The sequence below is a fragment of the Diabrotica virgifera genome, chromosome 3, assembly GCF_917563875.1.
Source record: "Diabrotica virgifera virgifera chromosome 3, PGI_DIABVI_V3a".
Lineage (NCBI taxonomy): Eukaryota > Metazoa > Arthropoda > Insecta > Coleoptera > Chrysomelidae > Diabrotica > Diabrotica virgifera.
Genome location: NC_065445.1, coordinates 99,041,777 through 99,061,012, shown reverse-complemented (window position 1 = coordinate 99,061,012; position 19,236 = coordinate 99,041,777). Strand labels below are relative to the sequence as shown.

The 19,236-nt window shown below is 34.3% G+C and overlaps 1 protein-coding gene across 8 annotated transcripts in view; it reads left to right on the top strand.

Annotated features, from left to right (window-relative positions):
• The window catches only part of LOC114334668 (arrestin domain-containing protein 1), a 48,726-nt gene extending 33,877 nt beyond the window's left edge, over positions 1–14,849 (top strand). For 7 of the 8 annotated variants that reach the window (XM_050645338.1, XM_050645337.1, XM_050645340.1 and 4 more), the window contains exons 6-9: positions 5,370–5,561; positions 10,864–10,993; positions 12,761–12,892; positions 14,745–14,849. In XM_050645338.1, coding sequence (XP_050501295.1) covers positions 5,370–5,561; positions 10,864–10,993; positions 12,761–12,892; positions 14,745–14,809 — 519 coding nt within the window. In that variant the 3' untranslated portion in view covers positions 14,810–14,849. The remainder of the gene's footprint in view (positions 1–5,369; positions 5,562–10,863; positions 10,994–12,760; positions 12,893–14,744) is intronic. The other variant, XM_050645345.1, reaches the window with a different exon arrangement.
• The last annotated feature ends 4,387 nt before the right edge of the window (positions 14,850–19,236 follow it).

Genomic DNA, 19,236 nt, shown 5'->3' with positions numbered 1-19,236 from the left:
GGTCGGTTATGTGATGTGTTTGTGTCACCATAAAAAGCTGATATTCAGTCGTGTTTTTTTGATATTTTGTAATCGAGTACCTTTTTAAAGGTAAGTTTTTCTGATTATAAGGTAGATATTTTCTGATTGTAGGTACTGTTTATCCAACAGTTTTAAAATACACACTTTATTTCGCGTTTTGTTAGGTCTAATGGCTCCGTTCCAATGAACTGTCAATAGGGCTTTTCATTCACAGTCATTTGTTTCGAGCTTCTGTCATGTGTCACATAATAATAATTTACCTACGTCATACGTTATTGGTATATAAACAATACAAACCAAAGACGTATGGCGTAGATATATCAATATTATGTGACACATGACAGAAGCTCGAAACAAATGACAGTCGATGAAAAGCCCTATACGGATGGAATAGGCACAAAGACAACTAATGCAGCCACGATACAAGATAGAGGTCCTAGAGAGAGACAGACAAGGTGGTGGAAACTTTGACAGGCCGTGTAATTTGAGTTGCCTATATCAACTTAAATCGGGGAAATATAAAAGTCTAATATAAAAGTAACATAAAAACATAATCAAGGACTTCTTCACTTTGTATAAAACAGTCACTAATTTAGGTAATTATTTAGTGTTGACTCACAGCTCCCACAAGTCTGACAACTGTATATATGGTATCTGCCTTACCTTCTTATCATTTTAAAATTAACAATTAACTGCGCTCGGCTTTAATTTTTGTATTTATCTCATTTAAAAATGTGAAATTTTCACATCAATTTCAAATTATGGCCGCCATTACAGTATGCGCAGATCGCTTACGTATGGATTGATGAGTTTATTTCTGCAATGTTGCCTAATTTAAAAAATTTTATAATTTCTTGTGCAAAGACGGAAGGTGCTTTATTTTTTTATAATTTTATTAATAATTAACAAAACACTCTACACTCTAATACCCGAAAGTTAGGTTTGGACCGAAGGGTTAGGTCTTCCTCCTTTGAAAATTGTACTACCGAAGGGTTAGGTCTTCCTCCTTTGAAAATTGTACTGTATAATATATAATATATTAATTTTTTAATTTTATTAATAATTAATATTACATTAATAATAATTTATTTATTTAATACAATAAATATTAATTATAAAATAAACACTACACTATGTAGTTTTTTGTAGTTGGTTTTAACATCTTTCTGCATTTGCATTTATAATATGGGGTATACAAAAATAATATGGTATGGAAATAATTCTGCGAAAATTTTAAACTTGGCAACGATGCTTTCATCCCTTAACTAAGGAGGTAGAAGGGGGTTGGCTAAGCGTTACCGACGCTAACCAACGCGTCCTTTTCGTTCTTTCTTGTTCATACCGTGTTTGTGTACTAAGCATCAAAAATGGCGTGTGTTGAACCATGTAGCATCGGCGTGTTTGAGGCTGGCTACATGGCGAAAACCAAGGGCGAGGTGCTAAAGTTTTTCATTAATCACGGGGTGTTGAAGGACGTGATAGTGTGTCGGTGCGGAAATACCCTTAAAATGGACGGAAAGATGACTTTCAGGTGCAACAAAATGGTCTTAAGGAAGAAACGTGCTCCTAAAAAGTGCGGATTTTGTATATCGGCGAGGAAGGGTACTTTTCTCGAGAACTCCAAATTGGCGATAGACAAAATCTTTCTTCTCGTGAACCTTTTGTTGAACTGGAGGCCACCGCGTCAGGAAGCCGCTTTAGAAGAGCTTGGGATATCTTCTACTACGATGGTCGACTGGTACAGTTATTGTAGAGAAGTGTTTATTAGCTTCGCTATTAACAACTCTACAAAACTAGGGGGTCCTGGTTCGATCATTGAAATCGATGAGGCCAAATTCGGTAAGCGAAAATTTAACAAAGGCAGACTTTTCCGGGGTCAATGGATTTTCGGAGGATATGAGCGAAGCACTGGGAACTTTTTCGTTATTCCTGTCGAAAGAAGGGATGCCGATACTTTGCTTGGAATAATTCGCGATTGGATCCTTCCTGGTACAACTATATATAGCGACTGCTGGAAAGCCTACAATTGTTTGGCCCATGAAGGATTCCATCATCAAACTGTGAATCATTCCAAACATTTTGTCGATCCCGAAACTGGAACACACACCAATCACATCGAGAGGTTATGGCGCGAAGTTCGCAGTAATATCCCCAAATATGGCGTCAAGGAAGCTCACTTTGTTGGATATCTTGCCGAATTTTACTTCAAGAGGAGATATCCCAAACGCCTGGAGAGGATGCACCACTTTTTCAAAGCGGCTTCGGAGCTTTACCCGCCGGCATACTAAGGTAGGTTGATTATCATATATTAGAATTTGATTTATTTTGATTTAACGATATACATCTTTGTTCCGAAAAAATCAATTTTAAATGTGGCAACAGTGCGCATACCTACACCAACTCAACTACTGCTTATAACTGTAATTTTGGTAATTTTCCGATGTGCACTATTTTATTTGTTGTTTGTACTGTCATTTTATGGTAATTTTTTTGGACTTAGCCTAAAAACCCAAAAAGAGGCCAAATTTTAATGATTTTTATGTGGCAAATTATATAAAGTGCATAAAAAGTATGAAAAAGACACAAAAAATATGCGATTGCATCTTTGTTCCGTAAAAATAAATTTTAAATGTGGCAACAGTGCGCATATCTACAACAACTTGAGTACTGCGCATAACTCTAATTTTGGTAATTTTCTGATGTGCATCTTAATGAATATAAATAAATAACATCAAAAACCTGTTGATAATTACAATAGTTCGATTACATTAAATATTATTCAAATAATTTACTATATTATTAGTTGTTTGTATTCTCGTTTTAAGATAATTTACAGTTTTTAATTTTTTTGTGTCTTTTTCATACTTTTTATGCATTTTTTATAATTTGCCACATCAAAAACATTAAAATTTGTCCTTTTTTTGGGTTTTTAGGCTAAGTCCAAAAAAATAGGCCATTTTCGGCAAATCCGTTTATATCAAATTTTTACCCTAATTTAGTATTTAAATAGTTTTAAAATTATTTAACTCCCAAATACTTTAGGAAAGTAGGTATTTGTTTTGATAAATACAAATAACAATTCTGAAAAGTATCTAAACACCAAGTATGGCACTGTGTAGGTACTCTATTTATCCCCTAAATACAAAAAAGTGGTTAAATTTTGAAATATGTACTGCCAATCAGCATTAGGCCTTAGCCAAGTTAAAATATAAGTTAAAATATTCAACGAACTGTAAATACTGATTCAATCGGGTCCATTTATATAGGCAACTCAAATTACACGGCCTGTCAAATTCTCCAACACCTTGTCTGTCTCTCTAGGACCTCTCTCTTGTATGTTGGTGTCAATCTTGCTTCACTATTTGAATGGGACATGGCCATTCCATCCGTATTGACAGTTCATTGCTCCGTTCAGCTGTTGTGTGCAGACGGTGGAAAAATAACAAGTAAACATTTATTTAATCCAAATTAAATACTCATATTTCTATGTAAAATGTCACATTATTGTATAAATAAATAATTAAGAAACAAAAGTTGTTTGTGTTTTACCTTTATTGTCCACTTGAATAAAATATTAAATATTGGAAGTACCGTATGGAGGCTATGTACCTAGCATGGAGGCTAGATTATGGCACCCTTTCTATCCAATCAACAACAAGAACGTTTAAAATTTCACACCTATCATATCGAAGCTACAGACCACTTATGTGGAGGCCAGATTTGTAGTATTCTTCCAATTAACCAGGGCCCGGATTACGTACACTCGATACGCATCGTATCCGCCATGTTTTACTGTAGCGCCTTATGGGAAAACATGGCGGATACGATGCGTATCGAGTGTACGTAATCCGGGCCCAGGTGCTGAAATACGTGACATATTTTTTGAAGGGTAAGATCGCATTCTACCCAATCACACAACACTTTTTTCTATGGTCACCTTCATTCGATTATAGTCACAGTGTGTTTCGAACAAATGTGCTTCATAAAAACGCTTTATAATCCATTTATACAAATTAAATGAAACATAATATTGTGTATTTCTTTAGGTTAACATTAATAGAAATCTTCAAATATTATTTCTACGCGTATATAATAAAATATGTGTAGTGGCTGTAATTCCAGTGTACTCGGCAAAATGATTCTAGAAAAGAACACACCTACCGCCAAATATTTCGTGTTGGTATCATGCGACGTCACATGCTATGACGCAGATGACGTGCAACGGTTAGTAAATTAGACGAAGTATATACAGGTTGATAATGATGAAGATATGGGAAAAGCTCTTTTATGGTTTTCAAATATCGAAATTATTTTTTATGTAAGATAAAAAGAAATAAGAAGTAGACCGTTGGATGTTATATTAAACTAGATTTTTTAAGAAATATCAACCAGCGAATAAGGCTGCTACATTGCTTGGGTGTAAATCCTTGTACCGTTATTGGTTAAGTAATTTGATAACGTCGACCTGATTATGGGCTGAACTTGTAATGCCAAAAACCAGTCGTCTCACTTACAATAAAGACAATTGTTTTTATTGTAAGTCTTTTTCTTTTTACCTATTGAAAATGGACTAAATTTGCAAACAATTTATCATTAGATTGAAATACCTTGAAAAAATTATGTGCCACTTGTTCTCCATTTCATTTAAGATTCTTCTTCTTCTTCTGCTTTTTGTGTAAACATGGCTCTGTTTGTTTTTCAATGTGCCTCCAGTAAGTTGTCATTCCATTCCATCGTTTTCGTGGTCTTCCTCCTGATCGTGTTCCTATTGAGGAACCGTCTCTCCCAGTCCTTACTATTTGTAATTAATTCGGCTTATGTGGTCGTTCCATCTACTCTTCTGTTTTCCACTCAGTTATTAATGTTGCCCACCTTGCATCTCCGTCGTATATCTGGACTTCTAACTCTATCCTATAATGTCTTAATACCATCGATTTTTCGAAGTGTTTTCATCGCTGCTGTTTCTAGCATTATTTTTGTCCTTTCTGTATCAATTCTGTAAATTCTGATTTTCATTTCTTTTCCGATATTTTTTTTCTCCATATTTTTTCATTCAGGCAACCTGCGGCTCTGTTTGCTTTATTCACCTGATCTTCCACTTCTGTTTCGAGCTTTCCGTAGCTGCATAGTGTGATGCCTAGATATTTAAACTCCATGACTTGTTCTATTATGTGACCCTCCAGCTCTAATTTACACATTAGATTTTTAAGAACCTTGAAGGGAGTACATATCTATCATTCATTTATGATCAAAAATCAAAAATTGTCTAGTAATTAATCGATCATTAATACACGCTATAATATACCTACCTATTGTATCACATACTTATCTACTTTTTCGTATTTAAGCATACAGAATATACAACTACCTCACCAAATACTCATCACAAACATGAAACTGATATTATAGCACATGCATCAGATACAGGAGTTGGTGCCCACGGCGAAAGAACGTACAATCTCAATTTTATGATACCAGCTACCGCTCCGATAAATAATTTTTCTGGATGCAGCTTATTTAAGCAATGGTTTGTTTTGAAAGTAAGTACAGCATGCGGCAAAATAAACAGTACGAAAACTCAGTACCTCAAACTTGTATGTGTCATGTGCCGAAACGTAGTGAGTGGTTTCCGAACGTCATTATAACGTATTTGAATATTGTGTTTTTTTAGGTGCTTCAGGCTTAGGTTCTCAGTTTTTTAGAAACTGTTTTATCGAGTAGTACTATTTTCAGTCATACGGAAAAGGTCGCGAAAATGGTCCAAGCTTAAAATCAACAATGGTTTCAGCAGGACGAAGCAACCTGTCACACGGCCAGGGAGTGAAAAATGGACGATTTTTGAAAAAAACGTTGTTGACTTTTGGTCAACAATGGAACACCCAGTATATTTTTTTGTAAATTGAAAGAAAGGTCATTCACCTATCCAGCGATATAAAGTTTTTCAAAATCGGTTGTCAAATCACTGAGTAATTAATTTTTAAAATGAGAGGTGCAACGTGGATATCACATGCCTAAATAACATAACTAAGTAAGCTATGTGATTTCCACATTGCATCTCTCATTTTAAAAATTAATCGCTCAGTCATTTGACAACCGATTTTAAAAATTTTTATATCGCTGGATAGACAAATGACCGTTTTTTCAAGTTTTTAGGTAAATGACCGTTGTTTATATTGCTTTTAAATACAAAATGGCGGATTTAAAAAAAAAACGTTGTTGACTTTTTTTATTAAAACACCCAGTATATTTTTTTGTGTCTTGGAAAAACGGTCATTTACCTATCCAGTGATATTAAATTTTTTAAAATCGGTTGCCAAATGACTGAGCAATTAATTTTTAAAATGAGAGATGCAATGTAGAAATCACATAACATAATATCATTTTGCTCAGTTATGTTATTTAGGTATGTGATATCCACGTTGCACCCCTCATTTTAAAAATTAATTACTCAGTGATTTGACAACCGATTTTGAAAAACTTTATATCGCTGGATAGGTGAATGACCTTTCTTTCAATTTACAAAAAAATATACTGGGTGTTCCATTAAAAAAAGTCAACAAAGTTTTTTCAAAAATCCGCCATTTTTTATTTCGTATTTGAAAGCGATATAAAAAATTCAATCCATTCAGACAAAACTTTTACTAAAATAAAACATTTCAGCGAAAACCGCATATTTCTATCTTGAACCGTTTAGAAGTTATAGGCAGTTAAAATGGGGGAAAATATAAGTGGACACCCGGTATATACAGGGTGGGGCATTAGTATGACAAAGTCCAATTACTCGTTTGTCGTAAAAGATACGAAAAAAAGTTATTTAGGTAAAAGTTGGGGCACTGATAGGACTATAATTTAAAAATAGTTTCAAATATACAGGGGCGTGCGTATTGACAGGGTGACAAAAGTTTTGTTTTTTTAAATGGAACACCCTGTATATTTTTATATTTTTGGATTCTCCTCAATGTTTCGATTCTTAAAATATATGGTTTTGTAATATTATACAAGGTAGTTTAAAAGATAATTACGTGTTTTTGTTAATTTCGTAGCAATATTTATACCCTGTAGAATTGTAGTGATTTGACATCAAATTTTTATTTTATGTTCAAACGATTTTTAATATAGTCTACTATTGTTAGACATTGACAGTATAGAGAAGTGTTAAATTTTAGTATACAGGGTTGGTCGAAACTCGGAATGAGTATTTTCTTGTATTTTAGTATTGTAATGAAATGATATTTATGGTACTTTTTTATTTCTTAAGCATTCCCTATACCTAAGTGCTTTAATTTGTAAGTTATTCGTGATTCTTTAAGCCAAACATTAATTGCAAGAAAAATTACGTGAAATTTTATTAGGTGGCCGTGAAAATATTCAATCAAAAATAATTTTTCGAAAAAAAATACATCATAATCTAGCCTGATTCTTAATTTATTAATATTGGATGAGATATCCAAATAAATTCGTAGTTAAGATTGTTGGGGCGCAAAATATTAATAAAAACATACATCATTCTACCTAGTCGGCTATGACACTAAATTTCCTTAAAAATTTGACATTATACTATTTTTATAGTTCCAGTTGCTTTGTGCCAATTGAGTATAACAAAAATGTGCTACTAGCAATAAGAATTTTTCATCAGAAATTCTCTGATAGATGACAACTAAGAAGAGAAACGTTTAAAAATATACTAGAACGGTTTCAACGGACTGGACACTGGATTATGATAAATCTGATCGAACAAAAACAGGAAAGTAAGTAAAGAAAACAGGAATTAAATGTAATCCTTAGTGTCACTGAGGATCTGCATATTAGTACAACCGTTCTTACAATCTAAGTATCTAGTCTGTTGAAACCGTTTCAGTATACTTTCAAAAGTTTCTCTTCTTGGTTGTCGTCTATCAGGAAATTGCTGATAATAAATTTTTATTGCAAGTAGCTCATTTTTGTTATACTCTCCTAGCACAAAGCCATTTTAATCAGTTCCTCATTAGAAAAATTAATATTAGTAATGGTAACAAATCAACTGGAACTATATAAGTATAATAATGTCAAATGTTTAAGCAAATTTTGTGTCGTAGCCAACTAGGGAGAATTTTTTATGTTTGATTAATATTTTAAGCACCAACTACGAATGTATTTGCATCATCATCATTCTCTTTGCCTTATCCCTATGCGGAGTCGGCTTCCCTAATTGCATTTCTCCACACATTTCTATCTTGGGTCATATCAATGTTAATCCCCTTTACCAACATGTCCTGCCTTATCGTCTCCCCCCAGGTCTTCTTTGGTCTTCCTCTCCTACTCCTTCCAGGAATCTGCACTTCAGCTATTCTTTGTATTGGGTGATTAACGTCTCGACGTTGAACATGGCCAAACCATCTTAACCTACGCTCTCTCATTTTGGCATCAATTGGTGCCACACCTAGACTTCCTCTAATATACTCATTTCTAATTTTATCCTTCTTTGTCACTCCACTCATTCATCTAAGTATTCTCATTTCCGCCACATGCATTCGTTGTTCCTCTTTCTTTTTCACTGCCCAACATTCAGTTCCGTACATCATAGCCGGTCTTATGGCTGTTTTATAGAATTTTCACTTCAGCTTCATTGGAATTTTCTGTCACACAACACACCACTCGCTTCTTTCCACTTCATCCATCCAGCCCTAATTCTACTGCATTCAACTCCTCTATTTCTCCATTACTCTGTAATACCGATCCCAGGTACTTAAAACTATTGCTTTTTACAATCAGTTCACCATCCAAAGATACCTTTTTATTTGTAGTAACTCCATCTTTAAATGAACATTTCAAATATTCTGTTTTTGTCCTACTAAAACCTCTAAACCTTTCTCCTCCAGAGCTTGCCTCCACTGTTCCAGTTTTTGTTCTAAGTCTCTTTCACTATTTCCTACTAACACGACATCATCAGCATACATTAAGCACCATGGAATGTTACCCTGTAGTTTCGCTGTTATCTGGTCCAAAACTAATGAGAATAAATACGGACTAACCACAGAGCCTTGGTGCAATCCTACTTTCACATGAAATTTATCAGTCTCCCCCACACCTGTCCTAACACTAGTCATTACTCCTTCATACATATCCCTCACAATCTTTCCATATTCACCAGGGACTCCTTTCTTATTGAGTGCCCACCACAGAATCTCTCGAGGAACTCTATCATATGCTTTCTCAAGATCAATGAATACCATATGAGCGTTTGTTTCTTTACTCCTGAATTTTTACATTAACTGCCTTATAATGAAAATTGCATCTGTTGTTGATCTGCCCTGCATAAAGCCAAATTGATTCTCGGATATGTCGGTCTCTTCACGTATCCGTCTATCAATTACTCTTTCCCATATTTTCATGGTGTGGCTAAGCAGTTTTATAGCCCTGTAGTTTGTACATTGTTGTATATCTCCCTTGTTTTTGTAAACAGGTACCAGTATACTACTCCATTCGTCTGGCATTTGTCCAACTTCCATAATTCTATTAAATAGGCATGCTAGCCACCTTGTTCATGTCTCTTCCAATGCTCTCCATACTTCACCAGGAATATCATCTGGTCCTACCGCTTTTCCTTTCTTTATTTTTTGAAGAGCTTGAGCCACTTCCTCGTTTGTTATTTTGGTGACCACTGCTGCTACTGTCTCCGTTGACTCTACAGGCTCTCTGTCAAATTCTTCATTTAATAAGCTGTCAAAGTACTTTCTCCATCTCTTTTTGACATCCCTTTCGTGAACTAGTATTTTATTATTTTCATCTCGGATACATCTAATCTACGAATGTATTTGGATATAATATCATCCAATATTAATAAATTAAGGATCAGGCTAGAAAATTATGTATTTTTTTCGAAAAATTAAAAATTATTTTTGATTGGATATTTTCACGACCACCTAATAAAATTTCACGTAATTTTTATTGCAATTAATGTTTGGCTTAAAGAATCACGAATAACAAATTAAAGCATTTAGGTATAGGGAATGCTAAGAAATAAAAAAGTACCATAAAATATCATTTCATTACAATACTAAAATACCGGGTGTTTCATTTAAGAAAACTCAGAAAATACTCATTCCGAGTTTCGACCCACTCTATATACTAAAATTAAACATTTCGCTATACTGTTAATGATTAACATTAGTAGACTATATTAAAACTCGTTTGAATATAAATAGAAAATTTAATGTCAAATCACTACAATTCTACAGGATGTAGATGTTGCTACGAAATTAACAAAAAAACGTAATTAACTTTGAAACTACCCCGTATAATATTAAAAAACCATATATTTTAAGAAAGGAAACATTGAGGAGAATCCAAAAATGTAAAAATATACAGGATGTTCCATTTAAAAAAACATAAGTTTGCGTCACCCTGTCAATACGTACGCCCCTGTATAATTAAAAATATTTTTAAATTATGGTACTATGTGTGCCCCAACTTTTACCTAACTAACTTTTTTTCGTATCTCTTATGACAAACGAGTAATTGGACTTTGTCACACTAATGCCCCACCCTGTATGTGAAATGCTGAAGGAGGCAGACCAATCCATCGTCTTACATTCCAGAATCGCGGAGTAGAATTAAAGATTTTCTCGTACCACAGGGCATCTTTAACATCTGTTTTATCGGGAACGTCGTCGTGAATAATATTTGTAATGCTATATCATGTATAATAGCTATATAAATAATCATAAACATTTCAATATTCATTTCAGTACAGTTTATTTTGCCGCATACTATAAATACTGTCCTTTCCTTATACCACAGATTAACATAACATTAATGTTATGTTAATCTGTGCTTATACGTTTAATAATTGTTGATTTGTAGGTTAAAGGAGTGATAAAAGGATTTCATGCAAACTTAGAAATATCCGCTAATTTAAAACTGGGTCATATTCCATTTCTTGGAAATTCTGTTGGCTTACCTCCTGCACCAAGTATGCCTTATTATGAACCAGGTAATGAACAACACACTTTTAGTTTATACATTTGTATTTTAGATAATTTAAAAATCTGGAAATTATTTTCTTCATTCATTCTGGCCATTATAGGTTTGTTTGTTATGCGTCCAAAAACGTTCAATGGAACTATAGCCAAACCATTTACGGAGATTGCGTTTCCATGAAATTATATGTCTTCCTAAGCTTTCTCGGTGTTTAATTTTGTTCTGGTTCCTAAACAGTTGTATTTTTCTCCTCTCATAATGTATCCTAAGCATTCTAACTTCCTGATTTTTATTGAGTTTAAAACTTTACATATTTTTCCTAGTTATTCGAGAACTTCTTCTTCTTGTAGTGCCTATCCATTTCAGATGTTGGCGACCATCATGTCAATCTGTACCTACTTTGCATATTGCTGTTCTGTAAAGATTTGTGGTTGTCGTGTTGAACCATGTACGAAGATTTTTCAGCCTCGAAATCCTTCGACTTCCTGATCCCTGTTTTCCTTTTACATTTCCCTGTACAATTAGTAACAGCAATCCATATCTCTCGCTTTTCCTCATGATGTGACCAAGTTTCCATGTTTCTTTTTGTATTCTTAATAAACCGTTCTGATTATGATCGTGGTCTGTATAAGATATCTTCACACAGGTGGCGTCTGTGAGAGTCCACAACTCAACTCCGTATAACAGTACCTATAGGAAAATATATATCATCGTAGTAACCTGATTTTTGTGGGTATTGATAAATCATAACATTTGAATAGCTTAGCCATTTTTTTAAATGAAGATCCTGCTTTCTCTGTAATATATATTTGATTTTTAGGTGTATGTTTTAACTCTTTCGATTTGTTGACCGTTCACACTGATTCGTCCAAATTGCTTCTCCCTCTTAGAGATCAAACATTTTGTTTTCTTAATATTTAGTGAAAGTCCGTATCTCCGACTTACTTCTGAGATCCAGTTCATTATATCCTGGAGGGCTACAGAACTGTCAGCAAATACATGTTGATACATTCTCCGTTAATTCGAATTCCGGCTTTAACATCATCCACTGCTTCTTGAACCTAGTATAATACATAGTATACTATCACCACTGGACCATCCCTTTCGGACCCCACGTTTGATTTTGATACAGTCGGATTTTTCCGGAATGGGACGTTTCATCGCCGCCGGTTCATCGCCGCCGTTTCATCGCCAGTTAGTAAGTTGATGTTGTATTATGGGAGATGACACGACACGACGTTAAATTCAGTTCAAAACTTACGACAAATAAATAGATAAAAAATGTTATTATATTAATTTACTGTTCCATTTCTACTTCCCCTAAATTTAATACTAAACAATATTAAATTTGTAGTGTTAAATTATATTTTATATTATAAAAGTTTAAAAGTCTATTAAAAGATTAAGTATGGCAACGGGAATGGTCATATCTCGCATTTCCTAGAATTCCTAATTAATACTAAAAATAAATAATAAATGTAACTGTCTAAAATTGGTCGAAAATTCGGAAATATATCAGTTAGCGATTAACTGACTGGCGATGAACCGGCGGCATCGAAACAGCCGGCGATGAATCGGCTGGCGATGAACTGGCGGCATCGAAACGGCGGCGACGAACTGGCGGCGATGAAACGTCCTAGACCCGAAGTTTCGAGCCGAGCTCAAGCTTGTTAAAAGCTCGGCTCGAGTTCATCCCTAATAATGTGGGAGAAACTTAGACGCACATTATAAAATTTTATATCAATAATAGCAAAGATAAAATAGTTTTAATAAATTATAGGTGCACTTTCACCAACTCCACTATTTAACCCCACATCTAATTCTCACCTTCCGGCAGACAATCCAATGGGTCAACCCTATTCTGCAGGGCCTTCATCGACCAATTTTAATGGCAGTCCATATGGAGAAAACGGTAAGACTAACGATATTATACACTCACCGGCACAAAATTCCGCCACCCAAAATTTTTGATTCAGTTTGACAATCTATAACTTTATTATTTGTACTCCGATTTTCAAGATTCTTGCATCAGTTTGTAGATACATGTATTGATGTCGTTTGCTATTATTCCGGTAACAAAAAATTTTTGCTTAGATGGCATTATACGGGGGTGAATGGAAGCGCTGTTTTTTCTCCTAACTTTAAATAATTCTGTGGAAAAATTGGAAGGCTGATTTTGTTTCATACTCCTTTTGTATTAGGTATCTTGGAGGTATCACTAAGGTTTTGTCTTTTGAATTATCCGAATATCTCTTTTCTTATAAGAGCTGTAAATAAAAACACTGCTTTGAAGGTTTATTTAATTAAAAATATCAAACGCACTAAAATTAACAAAACAAAATTAATAACACAACAAAACAATTTAATAGCGGGTATGTCCACCCCTTTTTTTGGATTTGCATTTGGATTTGGATTTCAAATCCAAATCCAAATTGCCAGAGACAATCAAACTGCTGAATTACAGAGAAGGATCACCTTAGCATGGGCCGCATATGGAGCTCTATCAGATATCTTCAAGAGCAACTTGCCAAATTATTTGAAAAGGAAGACGTTCAACCAATGTGTGCTTCCAGTCATGACTTACGGCACCGAAACATTATCGTTAACCCAGGCCACAGCAACGAAACTTAGAGTGGCCCAAAGAAGAATGGAACGGTCACTACTTGGACTGACTCTCAGAGACAGGGTCAGAAACGAAGAAATCAGAAGAAGGACAGGCGTCACAGATGTCATAGAGCGAGTAGCATGGCTGAAGTGGAATTGGGCGGGCCATGTAGCCTGAATGAAGGACGGGAGGTGGACCCAAAAAATTACAGTGTGGAGACCAAGAGAAGACAGAACAAGTAGAGGTAGACCACCTACACGATGGACAGACGACGTCAAAAGGATTGCTGGGAATTGGTTGCAGAAAGCCCAAGATCGACAAAACTGGAAGAAATTAGGGGAGGCCTATGTTCAACTTTGGATGCAGAAGGCTGGATGATGATGATGTCCACTCCTTGCAGCAACGACTGCTCGCAATATGTTTAGAATCGAATAAAGATGTATTTTCCTTGCCTGGGGAATAGCCCGATATTCCTCTACCAGGGCCATAACTGTACCAAATTTTCTGGAGGCCTAGGATGACGGCAAATAGCTTTTTTTTATTCATCCCATAAATTCTCAATAGGATTGAGATCTGGGCTGCATGCGGGCCATTCTAATCTTATGAATTCAACCTCTACCTATTTTATGAGTCAATCAGTGGTTTTATTTAGAAAAAATGGTACAGCCCTTACAAGAAAAAAGATATTCGGATAATTCGAAAAACAAAATGTTGGTGATGCCTCTGGGATAATATGACAGGACTATGAAACAAAATCAGCTATTCCATTTTTCCACAGAATTTTTTAAATTCTGGAGAAAATACAACGCTTCCTTTCACGCCTGTATAATGCCACGCAAGCAAAACTTTTTTGTTACCGGAATAATACCAAACAATACTAATACATCTACCTACAAACTGGTGCAAGAATCTTGAAAATTGGAGTACAAATAAAAAAGTTATAAATTGTCAAACTTAATCAAAAATTTTGGGTGGCGGAATTTTGTTCCGGTGAGTGTATTTGTCCATTCATATTAAATATTACAATAGGTAAACTCCATTGATAAATCTACTCTATTTATCTGGCAGTCCTTTAAATAAAAATTTACTTTATTATTCTAAGATATGGTTGATTGCTCGAATATATGAAAAAAGATTAATATAATAATTTTAATTACAGGTAAACACTCAGGAGAGGCACCTCCTTCTTATGAAGAAAGTATAAAACCATCAGCACCAAGTTAGTTGTAATAAACATGAGAAATAAAAACATATTAGTGTAAAATGCTTTTCTGTTTCCTTATTGATAGAAGGTAATCATCATCAGCTATGCTCGTCAAAAGTAAAGATATACAGAGTGAGTTTTAGCATGGAAACCCCCAATTATCTCGGAAAGAGGTTGCATGATTTTTATAGATTTTGGCGGCTGAGGGTTTTCTAACTCTGAATATTTTTGCGTTTTGAAGTCGTTAAGAAATACTGATTATTTTTCATGTTATATTCCCTATAAATAAATGCCATAATTTCGGAGTTATTGCTACATTTATTAAAAAAATTTAAACAAATTATAAAAATCAATTTTTTCGGCCCGGGTAGACTTTATTTTAGGTTATTTGGATCATTGGAAACAAAAAAGGTATTTTGTAATTTTTCTCTAAAATTATTCGTTTCCGAATTATAAACAATTTAAAACTGAAAAAACTCGAATAATGACGATTTTCAAGGTTCAAAAACACAAATAAAAAGCAAAATATTATTTTTGAAATTACGAAGTACCAAAATTCAAGTTCAAGCCTTATTTTATCAGTTAAGTACAGATAAGTAATTTGAGCTTGTTTAATTTTAAAACATTGTTTTTTAGTTGTTAATGATCGCCCGTCCTCTCATATGCTCTTCATTAACAATTATTAAAAGCAATGTCTTAGAATAAAACGTGCCACAAAATCTTATGGCGAGCTGATAAAAGAAGGTTTAAACTTGAATTTAGGTACCTCGTAATTTCAAAAATTATATTTTTTACTTGTGTTTTTGTAACTTGAAAATCGTCATTATTTGATTTTTTTTCAGTTTTAAATTGTTTTTAACTCGAAAACGATTAACTTTAGAGACATTTTTACATTACGAAAGACATTTTTTGTTCTCAATGGTCCAAAGAATGTAAAATAATGTCTACTCGGGTAGAAAAAAGATTTTTATAATTTGTTTAAAATTTTGTTTTTAAATAAATGTAGCAATAACTCCGAAATTATGGCATTTAGGTATAGGGAATATAACATGAAAAATAATCAGTAGTAATTGCACAAGAGCTCTAAAATTATCGAATTTTTCCCGAGTGACACTTTGACAGTTTTAATTTCACTACCCGAAGGGGAGTGAAATTATGTCAAAGTGTCACGAGGGCAAAAATTCGATAATAATTTTAGAGATCGAGTGCAATTTGTTACGATTATTTCATGAATAAAACTGTTCAAAACCAAAATTTTATTGTAATTTATTTATGTAAGTACAAATTAGTACAATTAAACACACAGTTGTTATAAATATTTGACGGTTGAAAGTCATCACTTTTATAATTTAAAAGAATTAATTGTCATTAATGTCACTGAATGTATTTTTTCGTAGCAACGAAGGGCATCTGACGTAATATACTTGACGACGGGATATTATCAAAAATTATCAGGTTAATTTTGATTTCTGTAGCTTTCTATTGGTCAGAATCTCCTATGAATGAAATAATCAGTAGTAATTGCACAAGAGCTCTAAAATTATTGAATTTTTCCCGAGTGACACTTTGACAGTTTTAAGTTCACGAGCCGAAGGCAAGTGAAATTATGTCCAAAGTGTCACGAGGGCAAAAATTCGATAATAATTTTAGAGATCGAGTGCAATTTGTTACGATTATTTCATGAATAAAACTGTTCAAAACCAAAATTTTATTGTAATTTATTTATTTAAGTACAAATTAGTACAACACACACAGTTGTTATAAATATTTTACGGTTGAAAGTCATCACTTTTATAATTTTTAAAACATTAAATGTCATTAATATCACTGAATGTATTTTTTCGTAGCAACGAAGGGCATCTGACGTAATATACTTGACGACGGGAAATTATCAAAAATTATCAGTTTAATTTAGATTTCTGTAGCTTTCTATTGGTCAGAATCTCCTATGAATGAAATAATCAGTATAATATATTAATAAGGATTTTCAAACTCAACACATATACAGGGTGTACTATTTGAAATAAGAAAATTCATTCGATTTTTCCCCGTACTCATTAAGACTTTACAAATTTGTACAAGCCGTTTCCCAGATAATTGAGGGTTGCCATGCATAAAACTCACTCTGTATAATAATTTACGTCTAAAGTAAAGAAATTAGAGGCAAAAACGGGTGCTTATCTAGCCCACTGTTACACACAGGTTACAAAGGTCTTATTAGGTCAAAATGGCAAACTAGTTCATTGATGAAAAGATAATTAAATTAAATTGAGATAGCTTCGCACTCTGTCCAATTTGGGTATTATTTCCTTATTCATCACCATTATCAACCCATTCTAAGTCTACTGCACGACCTAGATCTCCCTTGTTTCTATGCAGAGTGCACTGTGTTGTTCAGTCATTTTTTCGTAGATCATTTTGCCATCAGATGGTCTTACTCTGTTTCGTTTATCTGTTCTTGGTATTCATTCGGTTAACTTGCGTATCCAGCTTCCATCCTACATCCTTTCGACGTGGTCAACCTACCTTCTTTTCAATCTGCAAGCTCTCTACACATCTGTAACTCTGGTTCTGTTTTGTAGGTCTTCGTTTGTGATCTTGTCTTTTTTTGTTACTACTACTATTGAACGCTCCATCCTTCTTTGCGCTAGTCTTAGTTTTGAAGCATCATTTTTTATTCTTCTTCTTCTTCATGTGCCTTGTCCGTTGCGGACGTTGGCTATCATCATAGCAATTTTAATTTTGTTTGCGGCGTTTCTGAATCACTCGATCGATGTTAGTCCAAACCAATGGCGTAAGTTTTAAAGTCATGAGTGTCTTCTTCTTCCGGGTCTGCGTTTGCTTTCTATTTTACCCTGTATTATCAGTTGGAGTATATGATATTTATCATGTCTCATAATATGACCGAGGTATTCAAGTTTTCGTTTCTTAATTGTGAAACAGATTTCTTTTTGTTTTCCCATTCGGCGCAGTACCTCTACGTTGATGGTGTGAGTCGTCCAGGATATTTTGAGGATATGTCGATACACCCACATTTCGAATGCAGCTTTCTCATTAATGTTTCCGTCAGTGTCCATGCCTCTGCGCCATATAGCAAGACTGGAAATACATAGCACTTTAGCAGCCGTATTTTTAGTGGGAGAGATATGTCGGAATGGGTGAATATATTTTTCATGTTGTTAAATGTTGCTCTGGCCTTTTCAATTTTAGATCGTATTTCGGTTGTTTGATCCCATTTCGAGTTGATGACTGTTCCAAGGTATATATACGAGTCAACGTGTTCAATTAGTTGGTTTTTTATTTTCAATTGTCTGGCAGGTTTTTGAGTTTTGCTGACCAGCATCCATTACGTTTTATTTATGTTGAGGTTAAGTCCTCTTTCTTCACTCGCTCTTTGTACCCTGTCTATAAGATACTGAAGTTCATCGATACTACTGGCAAGTACGACTATATCGTCCGCATATCGGATGTTATTTGTCAATTCTCCATTGATTTCTATGCCTACATTTGCTTCATCCAGTGCTTTTTTAAAAATTTGTTCGGAGTAAATATTAAAAAGGAGAGGGGAGAGAACACATCCCTGTTGCACACCTTTTCTGATATCAATGCTCTCTGTGGACGCATTGCCGATTTTTACCCTGGCTGTCTGATTCCAGTAGAGACTTGTCACAATTCGGATGTCATTATCATCAATTCCTATGCTTTCTAGAATTTCAATTGGTTGGTCATGTCTCACATTGTCAAAGGCTTTCGAGTAATCTACAAAGCACATGTAGACATCCTTGCTCATATTAGATACAGTGTTTCCGCACCGTAGGTCACTACTGGCAGAACACACTGATCGAAGACTTTGGGCTTCAGATTAATCAGTTTGTTGCCGTCTTTAAAAACGTTTTATGGGCTCCATAAGCTGCTCATCCACGTACGATTCATCTTGATACTTCACATGTTTGGTTGTTCTTGTCTATTTTAATTTGATGTCCAAGGAATATGTATTGATCAACAAGTTCTACTTCGCCTTTTTGAATTAATAAATTGTTACTGAGCACCAGATTCGTCATGTATTTTGTTTTGGGAATATTTATTTTTAAACCGATTTCTCTGCAGGTTCTTTTCAGTTTTTCTAACATTGTGTTGGTTTCGCCTAGATCACCTATCAAATGCCATCAGCATAACAGGTGGTGCAATCGGGGGTTTAAAAGCACGTTCTAGGGCACTTATAAAAAGCTTTGGTGATAGTGTGTCACCTTGTCTGACACCTCTTTCAACTTTTACTTTTTCGCTGTTTTCGTGTAACTTTACATTATTTAACCCTTAAACGCCCAACCTTTTGTAGGTTCCATGTAAGCCCAAGGGTGGGTAAAAAATGTCCACCTCGAAAATAGCTAATATATTTATTGAGAATTGTTACAAATATGTTAGAAAATGAAATAAACAGAAGAAATGG